At 43.9% G+C, this 22303-nt stretch overlaps 1 protein-coding gene across 1 annotated transcript in view; it reads left to right on the forward strand.

Moving 5' to 3' along the window:
- The window catches only part of RYR2 (ryanodine receptor 2), an 830495-nt gene that overhangs the window by 596284 nt on the left and 211908 nt on the right, over positions 1 to 22303 (forward strand). The window contains exons 44-49 of the mRNA XM_090044772.1: positions 1749 to 1935; positions 2674 to 2779; positions 5644 to 5764; positions 8743 to 8912; positions 10229 to 10449; positions 14686 to 14776. Of these exons, the coding sequence (XP_089900898.1) occupies positions 1749 to 1935; positions 2674 to 2779; positions 5644 to 5764; positions 8743 to 8912; positions 10229 to 10449; positions 14686 to 14776 (896 nt within the window). The remainder of the gene's footprint in view (positions 1 to 1748; positions 1936 to 2673; positions 2780 to 5643; positions 5765 to 8742; positions 8913 to 10228; positions 10450 to 14685; positions 14777 to 22303) is intronic.

Genomic DNA, 22303 nt, shown 5'->3' on the forward strand with positions numbered 1-22303 from the left:
CAGGAACATTGGAGATTGCCAGGAGCATGTCTTGGCAAGCAGGGCCCCTGACTTTCCCCACTTGCACAGATGCACCTTAGGGATCCCAGGAATGTGTCTCTGGAAGTGAGGAAAGCTGAGATATTGCAGTGCGGCCACCAGTCAGTGACTGACAGTACTAGCCTCTGGTCTAAATTGGAACGTCCTGGCTTTCCCCACTTCCAGAGGTATGCCCCTGGCATCTCCTAGTGCATCTTTAGAAGTGGGGAAAGCTGGAGTTCCCCACTTCCAGAGATTAACTCCCTGTAATTTTGGGGGCTCATCTCTGGAAGCTGGATAACCCAACTTTTCATGCTTCCAGAGACACCCCAGAGATTGCCAGGGCATGTATCTAGAAGCAAGAAAAGCCAGGCAGGGGCTTGAGTGGCTGATTCTGTGCAGGAATTCCTAGGGATGCAGGACCAGTTCCCTCAAGCCCAGAGAGTGCTTGACCAGGGTGACTGCAGAGTTCAAGCAGGTCTGGCTGCCTGTTCTCTCCTGACATAAAGCAAATGGATGTCCAAAGCTATAAAGCTACACACTAGTGACAAATACCCTTTGTCACAGACGCATTGTGGCACCAACAACTGTATGGACATCTATTTGCTGTTGCTTTCTGCCACCATAAAAATGTCTGTGGTGGCATGAAGGTAATATCTGTTTCCAGTCTTAAACAGTTTCCAAAATTTTGCCCATGTGGCAAAATTCATGGTGGAATAGAGCTAAAACACTATTATTAGGACCATTGCAAGCAGGGGCACAGTGAGCTCATTGCATATTTGGGGTTAGGTTTGCGGTATAGTGACTACTGTAGACTGGGGTGGAAGGCAATGCTGTTGCTGCTGCAGTAGCAACATCAGCTCCACTCAGGCATTAGGAGCTCTGTGAGTGGGGTCCCTGGGAGCTGATCCTGGTGCCCCATTCACTTCTTCCTTTTCCTGCCCCACCTCCACCAATACATATAAATTGGGTGCAGGACTATGCCTGCTCTGGCAAAGGCTCCCACAATTCCATTAACACCCCCTCCCTTCACTTGCCAGATATACTGCATGGTGTGGCACTGTCTTGCTCTTACAACCTGGCAGGACAGCATGGGGCTGCCCCCTGCAATGGCAAAGACCCCATGAGAGCAATTCTGGCACTCCTACCTAGTCAGCACCCAGGGTGGGCACCCTACTCTTTCTGCCCTCATTACACTACTACATATGGGGCCTGATTTCAGTATTTACTTGCTTTTTTGGTACATGGACAGCCTTCTGACACGAGTGCAAACTTCAGCGTAGGTATATAGCATCTGTGTTATTTTTATGTCTTTTTTATTTAATCACTTTTATGGTGAAAGTAATATATAATCAGGCTCTTCTTATCTTTTTCTGACTTCACAATATCAAGTAAATTTTAATGATGCGGAAATCAAGACAATAGAGAACCTTTTTACACATTTTAAACTGAACAGCAGCCAGAATCAAAGGATTTAAATATGAAAATACTAATCATCTTTGCTTCTTCTCAGTGGTATTACAAAATGTCATACTTCTCCTTGTTTATTATGTAACTGAGCAAAATTGAAATTGTCTTTGGTGTTTAATTACAGTCTACATTGTACTGATGTAGACATGACACGTCTTCATCATGAACTTTTATCTGATCATTTCTCAGAATTGTACTGAATTTGTATTATCTTGAATTGTCATTCTTCCCCTTTCCCTCCCCCACCTGTCATATGATAGGAGAGAGTGTTGAAGAGAATGCTAATGTTGTGGTCAGGCTGCTTATTCGTCGCCCCGAGTGCTTTGGTCCAGCGCTGAGAGGTGAAGGAGGCAACGGTTTACTTGCCGCCATGGAGGAAGCTATAAAAATATCAGAAGATCCTACCAGAGATGGACCTTCCCCTAGTAATGGATCCTGTAAAACCCTGTAAGTGCAAGAGAGCAATTTAACTAACTTATGCTTTTTTGCTCAATCTCATTTTTCCAATTCATTATGCCTGTTCTTAGTCTGTTCTCAAACTATTATCACATAATCTAGTTCACTGCATGGGAAGAAAATATCCTTCCCTTCTTCTTTAAGTTCTATAGGAGGTGTATCTTCTGCCAGCTGCCACCGTCTCTGCCTTAACTCAGAGTTACCAACCAGGCAACTGGTTATCAAATCTTGGTTCTCTTTTAGGATTCTTTCCTGTTGTTTGTCAGTCAGATAAGTAGGAATCAGTCTCCTGTTCTGAAGGAAAATAGGTGCTGCATGTAGTCTGTACTTTCCCAAATGTTTCCTCCAAATACTAGAGGGCTCAGTGGAATCTCCTGCTACACATTACTAAAAAGGAGGATGTAAAGTAGCATTGTATTAGGTTAGGTACCTCAGGCATTAAAATGCAAGAAGACCTCTGTTTTCTAGGTACTTATTTTCTGTGCCCAATGAGTTGAAAAATATACTTGAAATTGCAACAATAGAGAATAAATAGTACTAGATATGGCAATATAGTTTTGTTCTAAATTAATCTCATGGCAAGCTGAAGGCAGTGAACTCACCCAAGATTTAGCTGTAATTGTGAGCAGATTCTGTTCCCTCACCCTCCCAGCTTCTGTCGATTTTTATTGCTGATGTATTGCTTTATATTTCATATTTTGTTTCCATTAACAAATAAATAAACACAAGTGAGATGGAAGAACAAGAAGATGATACAATCCACATGGGAAATGCCATCATGACATTTTATGCTGCTTTGATTGACCTCTTAGGACGCTGTGCCCCTGAAATGCACGTAAGTCTTGTTTCTTCAAATACTGTCCAGTAGAGCTACTTTCTTGTTGATAGCTTGATGGTCTAGACAACTGGATTTTTACTTTTTTGAAGCAATGGTCAGTGCAGTATTTAAACATGAGATCATTTTGATGAAAATGATTAAGGAACTGAGAGATTAATATTGGCTATAAAGATTTCCTAAAATCTGTGTATAGGCAAATTTTGCCCTTAGAATCTACATAGCAAATCAGAATTCTAGAAGTGGTTGAAATGTTTTGCAATAGTACCTCTTGAAATGAGGTACTATTTGAAGCGTTTTACTTTTGTTTACACCTGAATGGGGGCAACACATAAGAGTTGCATGGGACCTAGAGTCAGGCTTATACCCTTCCAGTTCCCTTGCCAGACCTGTGCCAGAACTAGGACCTCAAGCCCCAATCCCCTCTACCCCTTATCTCCAAGGTGGGAGGGAGAGGCTTGGGGAACCTCCTCCTCCTCTTTGGCTGTCTGCTCTTCTTTCCCCTCTACGTATGATCCCTGTCAGAAAACAAAGGAGTGAAGGGACTGAGAGCAGTTGCAGGTCACTGCATCCTGCTCTAACACCCCTTGGCTGGTGCTAGAGGAAGCTGCAGTATTTTAAAATTTTACAATTAGGGAATGGCACAGGGAACATACTTCTACATCCTGGCTGAAAGGTTTCCTTTTCAAACTGTTTCCCAGTATGTTTCCCTTGGAAATGTTTCAAGTGTTACCATAAGCAGATCCAGGATTTTGGAAAGAGAGGTGAAGGAACACTGACTGGTGCTGCACCCTCTGTTTCCAGCCACAAACAGACCAGACAGACTACAATGAGGTATAAGCAGCCAGGGACTTGAATCTGGTAAGAATCTCCCCTCCTGCTCTTGGCACCCCATCAGTGGGACCTCCTTTCTCTTCCCCCTCTCCCCTCTACTTATGCCTTTAGGCACAGGAAGGAAAGACCCACCTGCCATTGCCTCTGTCAGCTGCCCCTTCCCTGCAGGGCTTCAGGGAGTGGCTGTGCAGGGACCTAGGCTTGGCTGGGGACAATAGTGGCAGCGGACAGATTCTCCCTCCCTGAGCTGGTGGGGAATCTCCCAGGGGACAGGCAAGGAAAGGGGAACCTCCCTGTCCCTGGCTGAGTCTGACTCCCTGCATAGCCCAGCTGGACTGTGGCTGGAATGACTCTGGAGCCCCATTTTATCCCAGGTCAGTTAGGAGGTGGCAGCCAGTGGGCAGGAGACAGGGGGAACAGATGGAAAGAAGGTGCCACTGAGCATGGAGGGGAAGGGAGCAGGTGTCAAGAGCAGGATGGAAGCATCTTACCTGCTTTGGGACTAAACAGAACTCTTTGGCTGCTGCTTTGGCTGCTGCCCCCATGGTGTGGGATGAAATGGGGGTTGCTGCTGTGCCCTCACACCTCCTTTGGATCCTCTCCTGATTGTTACACCCCTCTGTACTTTCAGTTGTACAGGGGCCTCTACGTTTTCATCTTGTAAGAATGCCAGAGATCCCCTTGTTTTTCCTTTTCCTGTCATTGCTACTGATCCACTCTTGAAAAGTGTAACAAGAAAAAAGAAATAGAAGCATAGAAGGAAGCTTATATCGCTCCTTTCAGAAAACAAAAACCAATCCATTAATTTTCCTGTTGCTTTTCTTGAGAGGGTCCAGAAGTTGTTTGTGAACTCGATTTTCTCAGATGGCAGCACAGTGTGGGTAGCCCATCAAAGTACTCAAACTTTCCTTCTTTTTGCATGATTGTAAAATAAGTCTTAAGCAGCATTATTTTTTACTCTCTTGGTATATATTTTTAACAAATTATTTGATTCATAGAAAAGGAAAAACAGTATTTTATCTGATCAACATATTAAGAATCAGTTCTGTTATGAGAGAGAAAGTAGTTTTTCATCTTGATGTGTGTATTTGCACTAAAGATACCAATCAAGGGTTGGGAAATCATAGCATTAGGCCTTGAACAAATGCATATTATTGTACAAAGATGGTCTCTGCCTCAAAACCCCAAAGGGCCTACAAACTTAACATCTAGTCCTTCAAAGAATATAGGATTTTTTTGTGTGTGGGAGTAGTCCCAGTACGTTTAACAGAATTATCTCTATACTCAATTATTTACCTAACTCTTTCTTATGTTGGATTTTGAATTATGAACAGAAATAATAGATGAATGAAGATGGGGTTAGGAAATGTTATCTAAGACCCTTTTTTTTAATTCATAATTTGACACCATTTCTGTCAAAGTTACACTAAATTTTGCAAGTTTTCTCCCTTGCATTGACAAATATTTCCAGATTCATTTGAAACTTGAACTAAATGTCAGATTGTTAAAGTCCTCAAATATTTAGGTCATCCTTATTATAAATTATCTGATGTGAGAGGTATATTATTATTATTATTATTATTTGTTAGATATAGAAACACTGTGCCCTGATCTTTTTAAAAGTTCCTGGCCACCTGAATGAGCTGTGGACCAGGTTAGGATAGTGAAGCTGATGACAAGATAACTAAGCTCATTACCTGTTCAAGGGGCTTTTTGCATTAGGCCTATTACATGTGTGCACCTTGTGTTGTTCCCCAGGTGTCCCATCATTTAATATTGAAAATGAAATCATTCTTCCCAAATAATAAAAATTCCACAGTTCTAGAATCTATCAGTTGGAATCAATGTGACAACAAAGAACATATAAATTGTGCAAAATGTATATTCTTCAGTGTAGTTTTACTCTGACTCATATTTACTCTTATAAATATGTACCTCAGAAGCTTTCTAGGGGGTGCAGGCAAAGATAGATGCAGGTGTGCGAGAAAAATGCTTAATGATTTTTCTTTTTATTGTATGCTTTCACTTAGCTAATCCATGCTGGCAAAGGGGAAGCTATTAGGATCAGGTCAATACTGCGGTCTTTGATTCCATTGGAAGACTTGGTGGGTGTAATTAGCATTCCTTTCCACATGCCAACAATAGTGAAAGGTAAGAAGACTGCTGTTCAGTTGTTTCTTCCCCCACCTTCTGTTCTTTTGGTTGGATGTTTGTATCAATATTTCCTTCCATATTCGCTGGAAATTAATGTTTTTTTAATGTGCACTACAAAATTCATACTACATTTTTGGATGTCGTAGATAATGATGGATAATGACCCACTGATTTCAGTGAGATCATCATTGAGACCAGAGTTGTCCTAAGGAAGAGCAACAAAGTGAGAAGATTTAAGCCCTTTGGGAAACTAGAGCAGGCTAACAAAAACAAGGAGTTAAGCAAAATAACTAGCATGAAATGTGCCAGTGCCTATACAACACCTGTCATATGAGTGACACAGGGCCGGTCAATGGGCCCAGTCTGGCACATGGGGCTGTGTCATCTAGACCATGGAGCTCCCCACAGATCTAGAAATGTGATGGCAGGACGCGTGTCAGCAGTATTAATTGCTATTGTAATTAACATTGCCTCTGCTCCTCTGCCACCAGTATCTAGCCTCTTGGGAGCCTAGTGGCCAGGTCCAGCCCATGGGCTATATCATACCCCAGTTGTAAAGGCACTCTTTTGCCTTAAGGAACTTCTTTGTGCCCTCAATGGTTTCCACTGTTTACTAGCCTGTTTTGGGGTTTTGTTTTTTTAATAGAGGGAGGAGGCTGTTTCTATCTAGCAGTTATAGAAGTAATCCATTACTTTTTTTTAGTTTAACCATTTCAACTAAAATTCCATGTCAGTGTTTTATCAGTCTCATTGCTGGCACATTAAAGATAATTTCTGTATTTTTCCCATTTAATTTAGAGCTGTTTTATAGTCTAGACCTTCAGAATGATACAACACTAATACTTTGTCTAAGTGATATCACTAGAAGCACTTTCATCCCTTGTAGTGGAGACATTTGGTTAAGTGTCACAAAGCTATATATTAATTGAATGTGCTGGAGCTTGCTAATTAGCATGCTCCAGCAGCTTCCATGTCATGTCTATTCAGCATCCCTGTACTTCAAAATGGTGGCTGGGGTGCTTTAACTAAAGCTCATTGCATGGAAGCTTTAGTTAAGGTGCCTCTTTCACTATTTTGAAGCACAGAAGGCTTATCGGTGCTGGCGCTTTAATTAAAGAGGCTTTCTGAGCTGCTGTAATTAAAGGGCCTCCTCCTTGCACCCTGGAGAATGTGTATAGATGCCCTATGTCCCCTTCCATTTTACTTCTGCTGAAAGAAAAGCACTACTAGTGTTGTGATGCTATCCCAACTTAGAGAACAAATAGATAAATTGTTATTGTTCATTTCACTATTTTGTTTTAGGGAAAAATTTTTCAGTTTTTAGAGGTTTGTGGTTTTACAGGTTTCAATTTATGCCTTTTTCTTTTGCAAAATAATAAAAACAGACATAAAGAATATGTTAAAACTTTTTAAAAAATCAGGAAAATGCATTTTTCTCTCTCTCTTTTTTAGTGGGGGGGAAAAAAAAAGAAATAAAATTAACTCTCCATCTCTGCCTGGTAGATGAATCCAGTTTTCTGTTGTTAGCAGAACTGAATGTAATAACTGATTAACAATGAGCTCTTTCTGGGCAGCTAGAAGTTATTCAGTTTTTTTGTTGGCTCATGAGTTTGCCTACAGGAAGCTCACTGCTTCAGTGAGTCCTAATTGAGCATTTGTATCAAGGGGAAAGGTATACCTCCTCTTTGGTAGTACAGGCAGTCCTCAGACTTATGACACAATTGGTTCCTGAAAGCTGCGTCTTAAGTCAAAACATTGTAACTCGGAACTGATTTTCCCATAGGAAATGATGTTATAAATTGGTTCCTGAGCCAAGGCCTGACGCCCTATTTTCACCAAAAATACCCCAGAATATTGTACTCAATCAATTATAGATGACTAATATATCTACATTAATATATTTATATTGCAAATAGCAATCATATTGATTTGGAAGGACTTCTTTGAGGCAACTTTGCTGGACTTTTTGAAGGGTTCTTAGCTGCAGGTTTTTCTGGAGTCTTGTCTGCTTTCTTAAAGAAAGTGTCCAAGGAAGTTTGGACAGATGTTCTCCAGGGAGATGGGTGACACAATGACTTGTTCGCTGGCATGGCATCATATCAGATCAAGCATTGTAAAGTTGAAACTGACATCAGAAAGTTGAAACAGGGTGTCAATTTAGAAATGTTGTAAGCACAAAACGTTGTAACTCAAAACATTGTAAGTCAAGGACTGCCTATACTTCTTAGCTGTATCATTATAGTGCTGGAATGTGCAAATGTACAGGCTGGGTCATTTCAGCAGAAGAGTAATTCTAATCCAGTCTTGATGTTTAAAACAATGCTAATTTACATTTCAAATAATATTAATATGTTACAGACTGAAGCAAAAGCTCAATGGCACTTGCTAAACAGGCACTCAGACTCACAAAGGATTATTTGGGTTACACAAAGTTTTAAAGTGAAATGTTTCTAGTTTTCAACTATATGGTTTTACTTATACTTTCTTCTCTATAGCTGTAAAGAGATCTTAAACATAGCTCAGAATTTCTATATATTTTTAAGATCTTCTGATAAATTGTCCTTTCTGAGATCATCTTATTCATGTGATCTCTTGTTCTTTGCAGTATTTATCCCACATTTTTACCAGTGCCATATTTCAGAGACCATTATTCAGATTTATTCTGCTATTGGCTGTCTGTTCCCTTTATGGAATGTTAGTTCAATCAACACTTTAATGTATTGTGTGTTATTTCCTATAGTCTAAAAGTGTCATCTGCTTTGGCACTATCAAAATAAATGAGACAGAGCACTTAGAATTTATCAGGATTTAAGTTGCTTTATTCATTTTATTTATTTACTTATGAACTTTGCATAATAAAATCACTTGGAAAAATGTTCCAGTATTAACAGTACTCCTCACAAGGAGTAATATGGTGATCTAGTATATCTGTGCAGGTTGATCCCTATTACTGAAGTCTTATTTCTTCCTTTTAGATGGTACTGTGGTGGAACCTGACATGTCTGCGGGGTTTTGCCCAGATCACAAGGCAGCCATGGTTTTGTTCCTTGACAGGGTCTATGGAATTGAGGACCAGGATTTCCTTCTGCATCTGCTCGAAGTTGGCTTTCTGCCGGATCTCCGTGCTGCTGCTTCCTTAGACACGGTAAAAAATTAAACCAATTGATTTTCTGTTTCTTTATCTTGTCATGGGGTATCTAAATTGCTGCACAAACAGAAAGTATGTTTCAGCTTTAGCTGAACATCGAGTAGCCCCTTGATATTTGCACTGACTGGATGGGCTTTCTGGTGTTGCCAAACTTTGAGAGCATCTTGTAAACTATATTCCCTAGAGTAATGCTCATTTTAGAGAGCATTTCTAGCTTTGAGCCTAGGCCCACGGATGAGAGGCACAGGGCCTCTTTTTGGCAAGAGGTCTTCTGAGGCCTTGATCCTGGATCTAAAATCAGTTGTTTATGGAGCATGTGACTGAGAATGTATCTTCAGATTGCTTATGTTCAAAGTTACAAGATAAAGCCCATGTACAGTTACTCTGGCAATAGAAAAGAGCATAGATGCCAGGCAATATACTTCTGCCATTTTGGCACATTTGAAATTCTCTCCTGTGTAAGCTTACTTTAATAAAAAAATAAGTTTTTAACTGTAACATTTGTGGAGGTTTCCTTTAGTTCAATGGCTAGCTAAGTTAGGATTAGATGGACTGAAGCTGTGATGCACAGGCTTGCATTCTCAGAAGTGAATCTTCATGGATGTTTCAGCTTTATAGGGCTTGTAGGTTTAGCAGAAGAAACTTAGGCTGAGAGGGACACTCATCAACATCAAATTTGTATGTTCAGCATCCTTAATGCACATTCATGAAGTCTGAAGTCCCGCTTTTTTCCAGGAGGTTCTACACTTAAGTAATATCAAAAGAGCTATGTTGAATACCTTATGTGCATATGTGAGCTTTATCTTGTGCCTGAATATGGGATGTATTTAAAATACAAATCTAAGTCTGAATTTGCAAGCAGTGCCCATCTTTCTAAAGGCTATCAAATACTCTATATTAAAATGTCCTGGATATTATTTAAATTTTGCAACCTGAGTTCAGATCATTTCCACAAATTATATAGAACAGTGTGTATAAAATTCCATTTTAAAACAGATAAAATATTGTAACTATTTTTTGTCTTTTAGAAAATGTCTGAACAATTTTTAAAAGGGCTTTTCGTTGTGTTTTTTTAAAGTAGTAAGTGACTAAATATAGGAGATTGCACAGGGAGACTGTACCGAAGCATATATTAGTGGAATTCTTAACCAGGATGCAGTGGCATTCTTGAGTGCCTTGAGATCTTTGTGTTTTTGTATGAGTTCCTCCGTTCATCTTCCATAAAAGCAACAATAGAAAAGAAGTAGTTTTTTTCTGTTATAACAGTATTTACCCCATAACGCTAATTAAGTTTTGTCCAATTTATTTCATAGGCTGCTCTGAGTGCTACCGACATGGCTTTAGCTCTGAATCGATACCTTTGCACTGCAGTGTTGCCTTTGTTGACCAGATGTGCTCCTCTTTTTGCTGGCACAGAGCACCATGCTTCTCTTATAGATTCCTTATTACATACTGTATACAGACTTTCAAAGGGCTGCTCTCTTACCAAAGCTCAGAGGGACTCCATTGAAGAATGTTTACTCTCCATTTGTGGGTAAGCAAAAATTCCTGACTGAACAGAAATATGATCTGTTGAGATGTGATATTTGCAGGACCTGATCAAAGAATGCCTGACTGCATGTTGCCTTTTATCAGTAGGATGGCTATGCATTTTAGTTAATATAATATGTTACATTCTAGACTGTTCCTTTTTTTCACTAGCATTTAAGAAAGATAACTTGATCTTAGCCCCCGAGAGGCTGAGAAGGAAGTACACATTTGACTTCAGTCAGGTTCTATAGATAATAGTTAAAAATATATGCAGTTAGTTATTTTTTTTATTACAGATGCTTCTTAATAAAATCTAAGCAGGTAACAAAGGGGCAGGACTGCATACATAAAGCTCCATAAGTACAGAATTATGACTATAGAATGGTGTCATTTTTAGAAACATTTAAATATTGTAGATTAGTACAATTGGTTCATTGCTGAATTAATATAAAAGGTTAGATTTCTCTGTGAATGTGTTAAACTTTAAATTGTGTTAAACTGCCCATTAATATCATATAAGCTCGCTGTAAGCAGGTCACTTATCCAGCTTCCTTAGCTAAGCCAGTCAGCTCTGTATTCAGGTTGTCCCAACAGTGTTTAATCCTCTTGGAGAGGCCCAAACCAGGGTAAATAACGGAAACCTACCAGAAGCTGCCTTCTTTTTGGCAGTGAAAGAGGAACCTCTCTGGCTCTGTGCTTCTGAGATCTGCACTTTCCCTCTGCACTTTCCTCCTCACCGTCAGAATGCTTTACCCACCTACCATCTTATTCTTCCATGTTGGGTTTATGCAGTCTTGAACACAGTGGCCCCTATGTAACATTTTCAAAGCATCCAAATCTCATTTTCAGAATTTGATTAGGCACTGAGGAACCTACATCAATGGGATTTGTGCACTTTAGAGCACTTGACCCCTTCTGGATTTTAATAATATATTACTGGCACAGCATAGAAATGACACTTGTCAATGGTATTTTAAACAGCACATGTTGATTCACAGTACAATAATACAAACTCCTTTGAGATTGATAGGGAATAAAAGTAGTGTCCTGCAATTCTTTATACTGCATACTAATTCTATAAATTACCATATTTATATTATAGTTTACCTTATTTTCTTGCATATAACATGTACCCTTCCGCCCTCCCAATCTGCTGGAAATAGTGGTGTGTGTTTTAAATAAGAAAATACAGTAATAGGAGGTTCTGCAGGTTGACTCTCTGCCAGGGGAGAGAGAAAATAACTCTGTATATTCTGCACAGGGAGTGGCACAGTTAGGGTTACCATACATACATGTTTTCCCAGACATGTCCTCTTTTTGAGTCCTCCAATCTCCATCCGGGTGTTTGTTTATTTTTGAAATATGATCAAATGTCTGGGATTTTGCTCTGCTCAACACGGAAGTTTTTCCCAGTAGTTCCTGGCTTGCCCTAACAAGATGCTGCTTGGGGCTTAGGGGAGTGGGGGGAAGGTGACTGGAGGCAGCAGGCATCACATGTGTCTGCATGTACACACGAATGTGGCTGGCATGCAGCCTGGCAGGGTGGTGAGAGCAGCATCAGCAGCTGCATGCAGGTAAGTCTATGGGGGTTGGGTGTTGGAGGGCTAGGGCTTGGGGACTGTCTGGGATGTGAGGTTGTGTGTGTGGCAGGGGTGTGGGGAGGGGATGGGTGTGTCGGGGGGGACGGGCAGGTGCCTGCCAGCACTGGGGGAAGCTGTCTGGGTGCGGGGGCTGCAGCAGGGGAGGGAAGGGGAGGTAGGTGAGAGGCACCTGCCCTTCCAACAGGGGCAGGGGGGGGCCCTTTGGGGGCAGCATTGAGATGCATGGCTGGGCCACAGGTACGGTGGCCTGTGTCCTTGCAAGCAGGAACAAGTGGCTGGGATATGCTGCAGGGCTGGGGGGACTAAGGGGACTGAAGGTTGGGAGTGAAGGGGACCAGCAGGGCTGGGGGGGCAGGGGGCTGTGGGTCAGGAGTGAGAGGCACTGACAGGGCTGGGGTGGCTGTGTCTTGGGAGTGGGGGGTGCCAGGGGACTGTGGGTCGGGAGCATGTTCACTTTTTGAACCAGAAAGGCAACTAGACCACTGGAGTGCCCTATACCAGGTGGGAAGGGGTGATAGAGCATGCCTCACAGCCTGCTGGCCACTTCAGAGAGCTGAACACAAATGATTCCCCTAGCCTTGCCTCCTCTTCAGCCTCCAGTCATCTCAGGAGGGGATGTGGGGGGAACCCTCCCCGACACCAGGCCCCCAGCTGGGGTGTCTCTGGCACTGGGGAAAGGGGGAAGCTCCCAGTGGGGCATTTCTCTCTTCTCCCTTTGCCTCCCAGTCTGGACCAGCCCAACTCTGCACTGGGCCCCCAGCCAGGGTGTCCCCGGTGTGGGGGAAAGAGGAAGTGAGAAGCCTCCAGTGGGGCATTTCTCCCTCTCTTCCCCCCCGCCACCCCCAGACGCAGAGGTGGGAGCTGGACGAATCGCTCAGCCATGCTCCCTCCTTGGTTGGCTGAGAAGGGAGTGGTGGGGGGAAATGCCTCCTCTCCGTCCGGCTCTGAACCTCCAGCCAGGCTGTGCTGGGTGCAAGGAGGGGGAAGAAGCCCTCAGCGGAAGCCTTTTTTCCCTTACTACTTCCTCCTTAGCCAGTCTGCTAGCCAAGGAGTGGGCATTGCCTTGTGATCACCCCAGCTCCTGAGTTGAGCAGGGGGGAGTAAAGCCCTCGCTGTGGGCTTTCCTGCAGCTGAAAGCTGTGGCGATCACCCAGCCATGTCCCCTCCTCCACCAACAGGCTGGCTGAGAAAGGAGTGGGCAGTAAAATGGTCACCACTGCAGGCTACTTCCCCCCTGTGCTGGGTACATCCTTACTGGGAGTCCACAGCTGAGTGGGAGGGAGCCTTTTCCCAGCCAGCCTGGGAGGCATGTGGCCAGGTGAACACCCTGGCTCCCAGCTGTGGGGAAGCCTGCAGTGGGGGCTTTACCCCCCCACCCTGAGCCAGGAGCCAGAGAAATCCCCTTGCCACACCCCATCCCTAGCTATCAGGCTGGCTGAGGAGAGGGAATGGGGAGGAAAAATGTCATTCTCCACCCCAGCTCCTGACCCCCAGCCAGGCTGTACTCAGCAGGGGAAAAGCCAACAGTAGGAGTTTACTTCCCCAACCCCTGTCGGGAACCAGACCAATTTCCTTGTCAAGAAGGGACTGGGGAATCCTCCTGCCTCCTGTCTGCCTGGGTTGAAACAGCCAACCCCCCCACCCCTTATAGGTGGGGGCAAGGCTGCCCTGTTCTGCTGGAGTAGAGAGCACAGTATAGGCGTGCACAGCACCCTGGGATGCTGGAGGACTGTGATTTAAGTTAAATTGGGAGGAGATCTGGGACAGAAGTTCCATAAACCAGTTTGACTTAAATCAGTTAATTCTGATAACTACATTAAACAGGGTTTATCTTAAACCAGTTTTGGCTATTTTGAAAGCAGTTTATGTGCACTGAACTTCTGTTATGTAACAGGTTTAAATCAGTTCCTGATCACTTAAACAGGTTTCTGTGTAATTTCTGTTCCTAGCCAGGGGGTTAGAGCAGCCATAATGTTTTGCTCTCCCACTACTGCAGCTGCCTGTATTTTCCCTGGGAAAACAGCATACCTACTGATATTTTCAAGGGGAGATCTTCATACTGCCTTTCAAAATAGAAGTGTGTGACTTATTTGTGGGCATTTTATATTCAAGAAAACACAGTAGTTGCTATATTTGAATTAGTTTTTGTTTTGTCCTTCCAGCTAATGCTCTGTACTCTGCTGTATGTTTGCTTGGGACTGTTTCAACACCTAGCATATGTAGCAGTCAGGTTTAAGGCACCATTCAATAAAAGTTTATTATTATACAATTTCCAGTGTCTTACAATATGCATACTGATCACCAAATGCAGTAGCAGAATGCTGGCTTTTCTCTATCATAGATCTAATATTTGCACCAAATATTTGTATCATTTGTATGGTCTACACTATACATATATAGGACGATATAATGGCTTCCCTTAATACGCATTTTATATTGCTTGCTTTCTGTTGTCTTCCCACACATTTTTAAACTGCTGTATCATTCACAAAATTGAATATCTTTCTGGATTCAGGAAAATATGGAGGTGTAGACAAACTGACATGGGTCCTTGGTCTGTGTGGTCATTTCAGTGCAAAATATGTTTATTACATAGACTATTCTTGTACACTCCCTTGAAACTGTTTGTCTGCTTGCAGCCAGCTAAGGCCTTCCATGATGCAACACTTACTGAGGAGATTAGTGTTTGATGTTCCTCTACTAAATGAGCATGCAAAGATGCCTCTTAAGGTAAGTGAAGTTGTGTAGTAAAAGTGTATTTGAATTGTGATAAAGATATATTTGAATCATCTTTTACAGTGTCATGTTTTCAATATAAGACCTGGCTTCCCTCCACATAGATGCCTACTGGTATGATATCCCTCTAACAAAAAATAAGACAATACATTATTATATATTCCAACCAGTAATTCATATTTCTGTTTTACTTTACTTCCATCCAAATTAAAACGCAAAGTCCATGCCTAATCTCTCTGGCTCGCTGTTAAAAATCCTGCCATTTCTTCAATCCCTTGTAGGAGGAAACAAGATGAAAAAATGGACAGATAGCTGATTTCAAAGCATAAATAGAATAATATTATAGGAACCTTGGCTGGGGTGAGGCTCCATGTATCAGTCTTTCTTCTCTAAAGAAATTGACCTGTTTTCTGTATGTTTCTCTGAAAAGTTAGTGGAAACCCCTTTTATTTCTACCTTAGAGCTTGTTTTCAAGTGTAAGTATTTCACCATCTGTTCTTGGTATTGTTTGCAGATCTTCTCCACAAAGGGATCTTTCTTTCCTTACTTAGGCAATGGCCTCATTAGGGAATCACTGGAATTTAGCCTTAGAGTTCCAGGAGTGGAGTGATTCATGGTCATCACACTGCTTTTTCAGTGAACAATGAAAAATCTTTTCTTCTGCTTTCTTTTATGGGTTTTTTTTGATACTTCCTCTGCAATGCTTTCCTGTACAGTTTTGAACAAGGCATATCTGCTATTCTCCTTCTCTGATTTGGCCTTTTCTTTCTCATTTCTTAAGAAGCAGGCTATGCTTATTTGCATCCTTCTACTGTTGCACTACTTTGCTGACTAGACTACACCTCAGAATTCTGCAGATTTCTCTTAGCTGGACTCTTTGACCTCATCAGAGGAAGGGATGCCATTCTGTCCCAAGGTCAGGACCTCATTACAGGCATGAGTCAATACTTAGAATCTCTCTCAAAGCTTTTAGAAATGTAAGACTGTGTCCCATTAGGGGCAAACCACTTAGATGGGGAGCCTGGTTTAGTTCTTAGTTGGGATTAGATTGTTTAGTGCCTGGAGGAACATCTTATAAATATTGTTGTACTAGAACTGTATGTCATTACCTAGGCCCTGTCCACCTGAAAGTTGGAGCCATTCTCAATGGTTCTCTGTCTTGACCTACTGGAACAAATAGTATTGTGTTTCAATCACATCTATGCTTTCTTGCTAGAATTTATGGCTGAGGATTGTCTCGCTCTGGGAAAACATTTTGTTTCCTTGGGCAACAGGGGTTTGGTTTTATTACTACCCTACCTCAGCCATACTGTTGAATAGGAAGAGAGTAGGCCTCTCTGAAGTGGCAAGTATTTGATTTGGATTCTGCCAATTCAGAGGGACAGTGATTCAATTCAGTGATTCAAATCACTGTCCTGATTTGATCTGGAGATTTTGGCCACTGAATCAGCCGATTCAGTGATTCAGCCATAGAGTATAATGGGGGATCACTAAAATACCTATAACTTTGACGTTTTTTTGAAGATTTGGATGAAAACAGTAGAGGTGGTAGCCCCTCCTGAGGGCATGAAGCCTGCCAGGTTTCAAGGAGGTAGGTGCAGGGGCTTCTGTGAAAGTGCACTTCAAGCTGTTGACATCAAAACTCATGTCGTGTGTGTGTTAACTGGGTTTCTGGTTGTAACTGTGTTGGTCTATGGAACAGGCAGTCAAGGTTCTTTGAGTTAGATATAATATCTTTTATTAGACCAACTGAATAGCTGTAGAAATATATCTTGGCAAGCTTTCAGGTTTAAAAACCATTTGTCAGGCTGAGGGAGCATCAGCAGTTGGTGTGTGCTCTTCCTGGATGGAATGGATAGTAAAGAAGCCAGAGGCTGGTATGCAGGCAAGAAATCCAATCAGTGAAAATGTAAATTGAGGCATTAGGGGGTGAGAGAGAGTCTCGGGGGAGGGGAGGGGGATTTAGCAGGTAAAAGTAGAGAGGTACCTGGGGAGTCAGATGTCAGGCAGTTTATAGCGTATCATAAATCCAATATCTATATTGAGTCCATGAATTTTTGTATTGAGGAGGTTGATGAAGTGAAGTTCGTAGGTGTGTTTGTGAAAAGTGTTTTTAAAATTCAAACAAGCACCGAACTTCGCTGACCTCATGACCAGAAGCAAACTTCCTACACCCAAGATGCACCGAATGGATCCAGACTGTGCCATGATAAAAAATGCAAAACCTGCCAACATATTTCTAGTACCCCCACAATTACTACACCCCACAACAGAACCATCACCATTCCTGGATCTTACAGCTGCACCTCCAGAAATGTTATGTATCTCATCCAGTGCACCAAGTGCCCTGATGGAAAATGCATAGGAGAGACCAAACAACAACTGCACGCTGGAATGAATGTACACTGGACATCTATTAAAGATAAGAACCACTCACAAGAAAACCACTCTCTTTCTAATCTCTCAATCCTGATCCTCAAAGGGAATTTACAAAACACTTTTCAAACATAAGCCTATGAACTTCACTTCATCAACCTCCTTGATGCACTCATGGACTCAATATAGACACTGGATGTATGACGTACTGTAACCTGCCTGACGTCTGACTCTCTAGGAACCTCTTCACTTTTACCTGCTACATCCTCCCTCCCCACTCCCTCCCAGCCTGTCTCTCACCCTCGGATGTCTAAATTTACATTTTCACTGGCTGACTTTCTTGCCTGCATACCAAGCCTCTGGCTTCTTTACTATTCATTCCATCCAGGAAGAGCACACACACCAAATGCAGATGCTTCCTCAGCCTGGTGAGGGGTTTTAAAACCAGAAAGCTTGCCAAGATATAGTTCTCCAACTAATATAAAAAATATTAGATTGACCCAAAGAACCTTGTTTGCCTTGTGTGGGTTAAGGCAGAGTGGGATGAATGTAACAGGGATGGTAGCCTGTAACAGGGGGCCTTCCTGGTGCCAGTTACATCTTGGCCCACCCACCTGTTTCTGGGCCAACCACCTACCCATTTTTTTTCTGCCACGCCTTGATCTAAACTGATTCAGATTATACCCAGGTGGGAGGCTGTGCATTTATGCCCCTGACATCTAGAGGTAACATCTTTTCCGCAGCTCCGTACCTTCCATACACTGACGCCCATGCCTTGCACATTGCATCCTTCACCCCCTCCAGCTGTGGTCCCCTCTCTGGGAACTTTGGCTCCCCCTTAGACCCTGGCCTCACCTTCAGGCCAGTCAGAATCCCAAGCCTCTTGCTCTGTGCATTCCTTGCAGTGGGCCCCTGGCCCCTTGACCCCCACTTTGGGTCCTGGCCCCAGCACGGACTAGTTGAAGGTACCTCAGGTCAGATCTGAGCCACCTGCCTGTTCTCATCCTCACAACTCCACTGTAACCAGTAAGCCTCAGGGCTCTCAAAGATCTTAAGGTCTGGGCTTTTCCCAGCCAGGATTGTGTATGCATGTGTGTGGTTACCAGGTGCCTCCTACCCACTTTTCACCAGGGAGGTTCATGGTCCTGGCATTTTCTGGGGCTGCTGCACCACTGGCAGTCCCACCAGGCCTCCAGACCCTGGCAGGGTGCAGTTTTAGGTTATGCCCAGGACCTGGGGCCTCTTCCTTCCCCACAGCCCCAGTTCATATCTCCAAGAACATCCTGGCATGGGAGCTCAGCAGGGAGATGTTCTTCCCCTTCTTGCTGGTAAAAAACTAAACTGCTGCCTCCAGCTCTGAGAGCGGGCATTAAATGGTAGTGAAAGCAACTAAAGAAAGGAAATAGGTGCACAGTGAGGAAGGTGGCACTTTGCATGTGGAGCTTGGGGAACCCCAGCAGTGAGTGGCTCACCTTCAGGAACACCAGGTGCTCCACTGAACGAGAATCCAAGGAAGTGCGGTTGGGTGTCAAAACATTACCAGCAATGCTGAACACCCTCTCTCTTAGAACACTGGTTGGTGGACAGGACAGGTGTTCCTGGGCAACCATGGGCAGATCCTACCACATCTACCCGTGGGTTGCTCAGTAGGCCAAGGGGTCGCATTGCAGTGGCTTCACATCCTCGGTGAGATAGGTAGCCACCGAGGCCTCTGAGCTTCCTACCAGATGGTGGGGTCTGGTGCCCTTGGCCCACATTGGCATTGGCTGTGGTGGAGGAGATTGGCTGGTGCTTGGAGTGCTAGTATGGGACAGTGGATCCCCTCTTCCGCACCCTCCCACCTCTGCCCTTCTGCCTCCCTGACTGTTCACCAGTACCTCTGTCCAGTGATAGAGGGTTTTGCTGCTGCAGATGCTCCCCTTCACCCTTGGTTCGCACATGCCTGCTGGCATGTGGACTGTACTGGACCGTAAGGAATCCAGCCATTTTTTGATGCCCTCCTTCAGGATCTTCACCAGTGCCTGCACCTCTGATGAAAGCAGCTTGCCCCAGTCAGGAACCTTGATCCCCTGGAACTTCTCCATTTGATTCTCAAGATCCTTCACTATGGGGATCACTTGGTTAGGTAGGGCATTGCCAGCACTGAGGCTCTCAGTGGCCTCGAGGAATGGCTTGAAGACCATCAAGATCTGGAAGATGGTATCCCACTCTGTTTTGTTAAGGGGGCTGCTGATTCCAGTCTCCCCAAGCAAGGTCATCTCATGGATGGTCTTCTGTTGCTCCGCAAGACTTTCCTGCATAAGGTATGTGGAGTTACACCGAGTCTCCCCATCCTGCATGATTTTGTGATGCGGGATGCTCAGCTCTACCTGTTTCTCCTGCAGCATCTTGCCCTGTTTGTTGCTCCAGTGGAAGTAGCCCATCACCTTCCTGCATTTTGAAATGAGCTGGCTGGTCATGGTGTCCCTGACTATGAGGTGGAACTTGTGTGCCACAAAGCGAATGCCAACAAAGTTGGCATTGTGCACTGCTTTGACCTTATTTGCCCCTTTGTCAGTGACCACGTACCCGTGGGTGAGCTCAGCTTGCCCAACGAGTCACCCCTGCAGCATGCAGTTCCTGGCCACCATGATCTCCCTTGCCATGTGGGACTTATCTATCACCTCTGCTTGAAGGCGAGCCCACCGACACCCTGACAGTGCCTGTGAGGGAGAGGTAGGCATGATCTCCACCTCAGCTGCTCCAGATATTTGAGATGAAGTATAAAACTACCTGTGGCCCTGCCTTCTGCAGCTCCTCCCTCAAGTACTCCCTGCATGCCTCATACAAGGAGGGTACCACTGTCCTGCTAAAGGTGGTGCAAGCAGGCCCTTGGTAGGGTGAGGCCATGAGTGCCATGAGCTGCCTGAACCCTGGACACTCAACAAAGGAGAAGGGCTGGCCATCCAGAGCAAGCATTTCCCCAGTGCTGTAGGTGACCTTGCTTGCCTTGGGAATGTGCCCCCCTTTGTCTCCACCTTTCCCCCACTGGTCCAGGGTGGCCTGCCTCTGCTTCTTGGGGACGGGGGCTTTGGAGCAAGAGTGGGACTTCTTTTTGGGCACACTCCAACTGGTGCCAGGCTGAGGAGGAACAAGGGCAAGGGTGTGCTGCCTCCTGAGATGCAGCAGCATCGCTGTGGTGGTTCAATGTTTCTTGTCCTTGCCCTGACTGATCCGCTTTTGGTAGTACTGGCAGGTAGCATTCCTGGGATCATCTGTCACCTCAAAGTGATCCCACATGACACTACCTACCTGCTTCTGGGTTGAGGGTGGGGATCCTGCCTTATCCCCTTCCTCACCAGGCAGAAGTACAACAACAGGAGGAGCTGAGCCACCTGCCTTCACAACCTGCTTTGAAGTGCCTTCCAGAGAAGGAGACCTGCCTGTAAAGAAAGTCTGAGGAGTGTGGAGCACAAACTTAGATTCCTTCTCCTTCCCCAGTATTTCATTGGCTATGGCACTCAGGCCCCTTGCTTCTAGATCCAGCTCCTCCTCTGGCACTGGAAGGCTTATGCTAGGAATTGACATTGGAATGGAGAATGTCATGCTGCTGCTGGCTGTGGTTACTGGTGGTGCTGCAGGTGCAGACACAGCTCCCACCTCCTTGCTCCCAGTAGCAGTAGCACACTACTTGCTGCCAGGAAAGAGGGTGCGTCTATGTTACGGGTGGGGGGGGCAGAACTTGCAGCAGCGTTCCCTCTGCCCCCTCTCCCTTCCTTGCCACAAGACCTGGCACCTGCCTTCCAGCATGCCTCATGTTGTTTGGTATGCTGCAAAATGATTGTGTGTCTGTGTGTAATATATGCTGTGCTTTCCTGCACAGTGCTGACACTGTCAGGGAAAACACAGATTCCTTTTTGTGGGAGGGAAAGAAAAAACACTAACAAGAACAAATAAGAGATTTTGGGGGAAGAATAGGATGAAAGGAATGGATAACAATAGGGATTGTAGGCAAGGGTAAATAGGAAAGTATTGGATAAAACTTGGTAGCCAGAGACTATCTGCTACCAAGCCAGAGCCCTTCAGACGCTGCTGCTGCAACAGAGAGACAGACATGCAGCTCACAAAAGGCACACAGATGAGTTCACACACAGCCTTGTATGTTGTTTCTATGCACCTCCCTCAGAGCACTGTGATTGGAAGAGAACTCAGAGAAAGATCAGAGTCACTGGCCAGCTACAGCTGTCAATATCAGAGCAGTCACCCGACCTCCCCCTCCCTCTTCTCAGTTTCTGTTTCCTGCATGTCTGCCTTCCAAATCTCCGAATCGTTTCCGAATCGATTTGGAGGCTTTGATTCAATTTGGAGCTTTTATGGGTCTCTCAATTCGATTCAGATTTGTAGATTTGGCTGTCAAATCAGGCTGAATCTCCTCTGAATCTAATTGGCTACCGAAGCTTCTCACAACCCTAGAAGAGAGTCCCTGCTAGGCAGGGAGGTGGGCTTTAGGAAGAAGGATTATTTTTGGGGAATAGTTGAGGCAAAGCCAGCATTCTGAGCAGGAAGACGATACTCTTAGATTCTTAAATATGGAGGTCTATTCATTGCAGCTTTGGTATTGCTCTTATTGACAATAGATTGGATTGCTGTGGTACAGATGGGAAAGTTTGCATACCTCCACTCAAGTCTTTGATTTCAAAATAGAATACTCACTCTCCTCTAGGAGTGGGGTTGGGAAACGGGTTGCCTCTGACTCTCACTTCTGAAAGATTCTCAGAAGAGTCAAATGGACAATGCTTATGTTATTACATATGGCTCCATTCTATTTGTAATAGCCATTGGTTTTTTGGATATGCTGATTTAGATTTCTGCTCTAAGAGCTGTCAGACTATACCTGTGTAGTCTGACAGCTAAACAAAATTAATCTGTGACAGAAAAAAAGTCTCCACAGAAATATCTTCTTTCTTGGATATTGTCTTGTTTGTGTTAGCCTAAGAAACTTTAAAAGTTAATGCACTTAATCCGGAACAATGAATCAGAAACTGCTGCATGTATGGACTTACTTCCAGATGTGAGAGAGATTCAACACCTATTTTTTAGGAACTCTATCCTTTGCCAAAGATTGGTCTCACCAACACATACTGAAATTTGTTTTGAGAAAAGAGT

The sequence above is a fragment of the Crocodylus siamensis genome, chromosome 1, assembly GCF_052110815.1.
Source record: "Crocodylus siamensis isolate JL-2025a chromosome 1, ASM5211081v1, whole genome shotgun sequence".
NCBI classification, from domain to species: domain Eukaryota; kingdom Metazoa; phylum Chordata; order Crocodylia; family Crocodylidae; genus Crocodylus; species Crocodylus siamensis.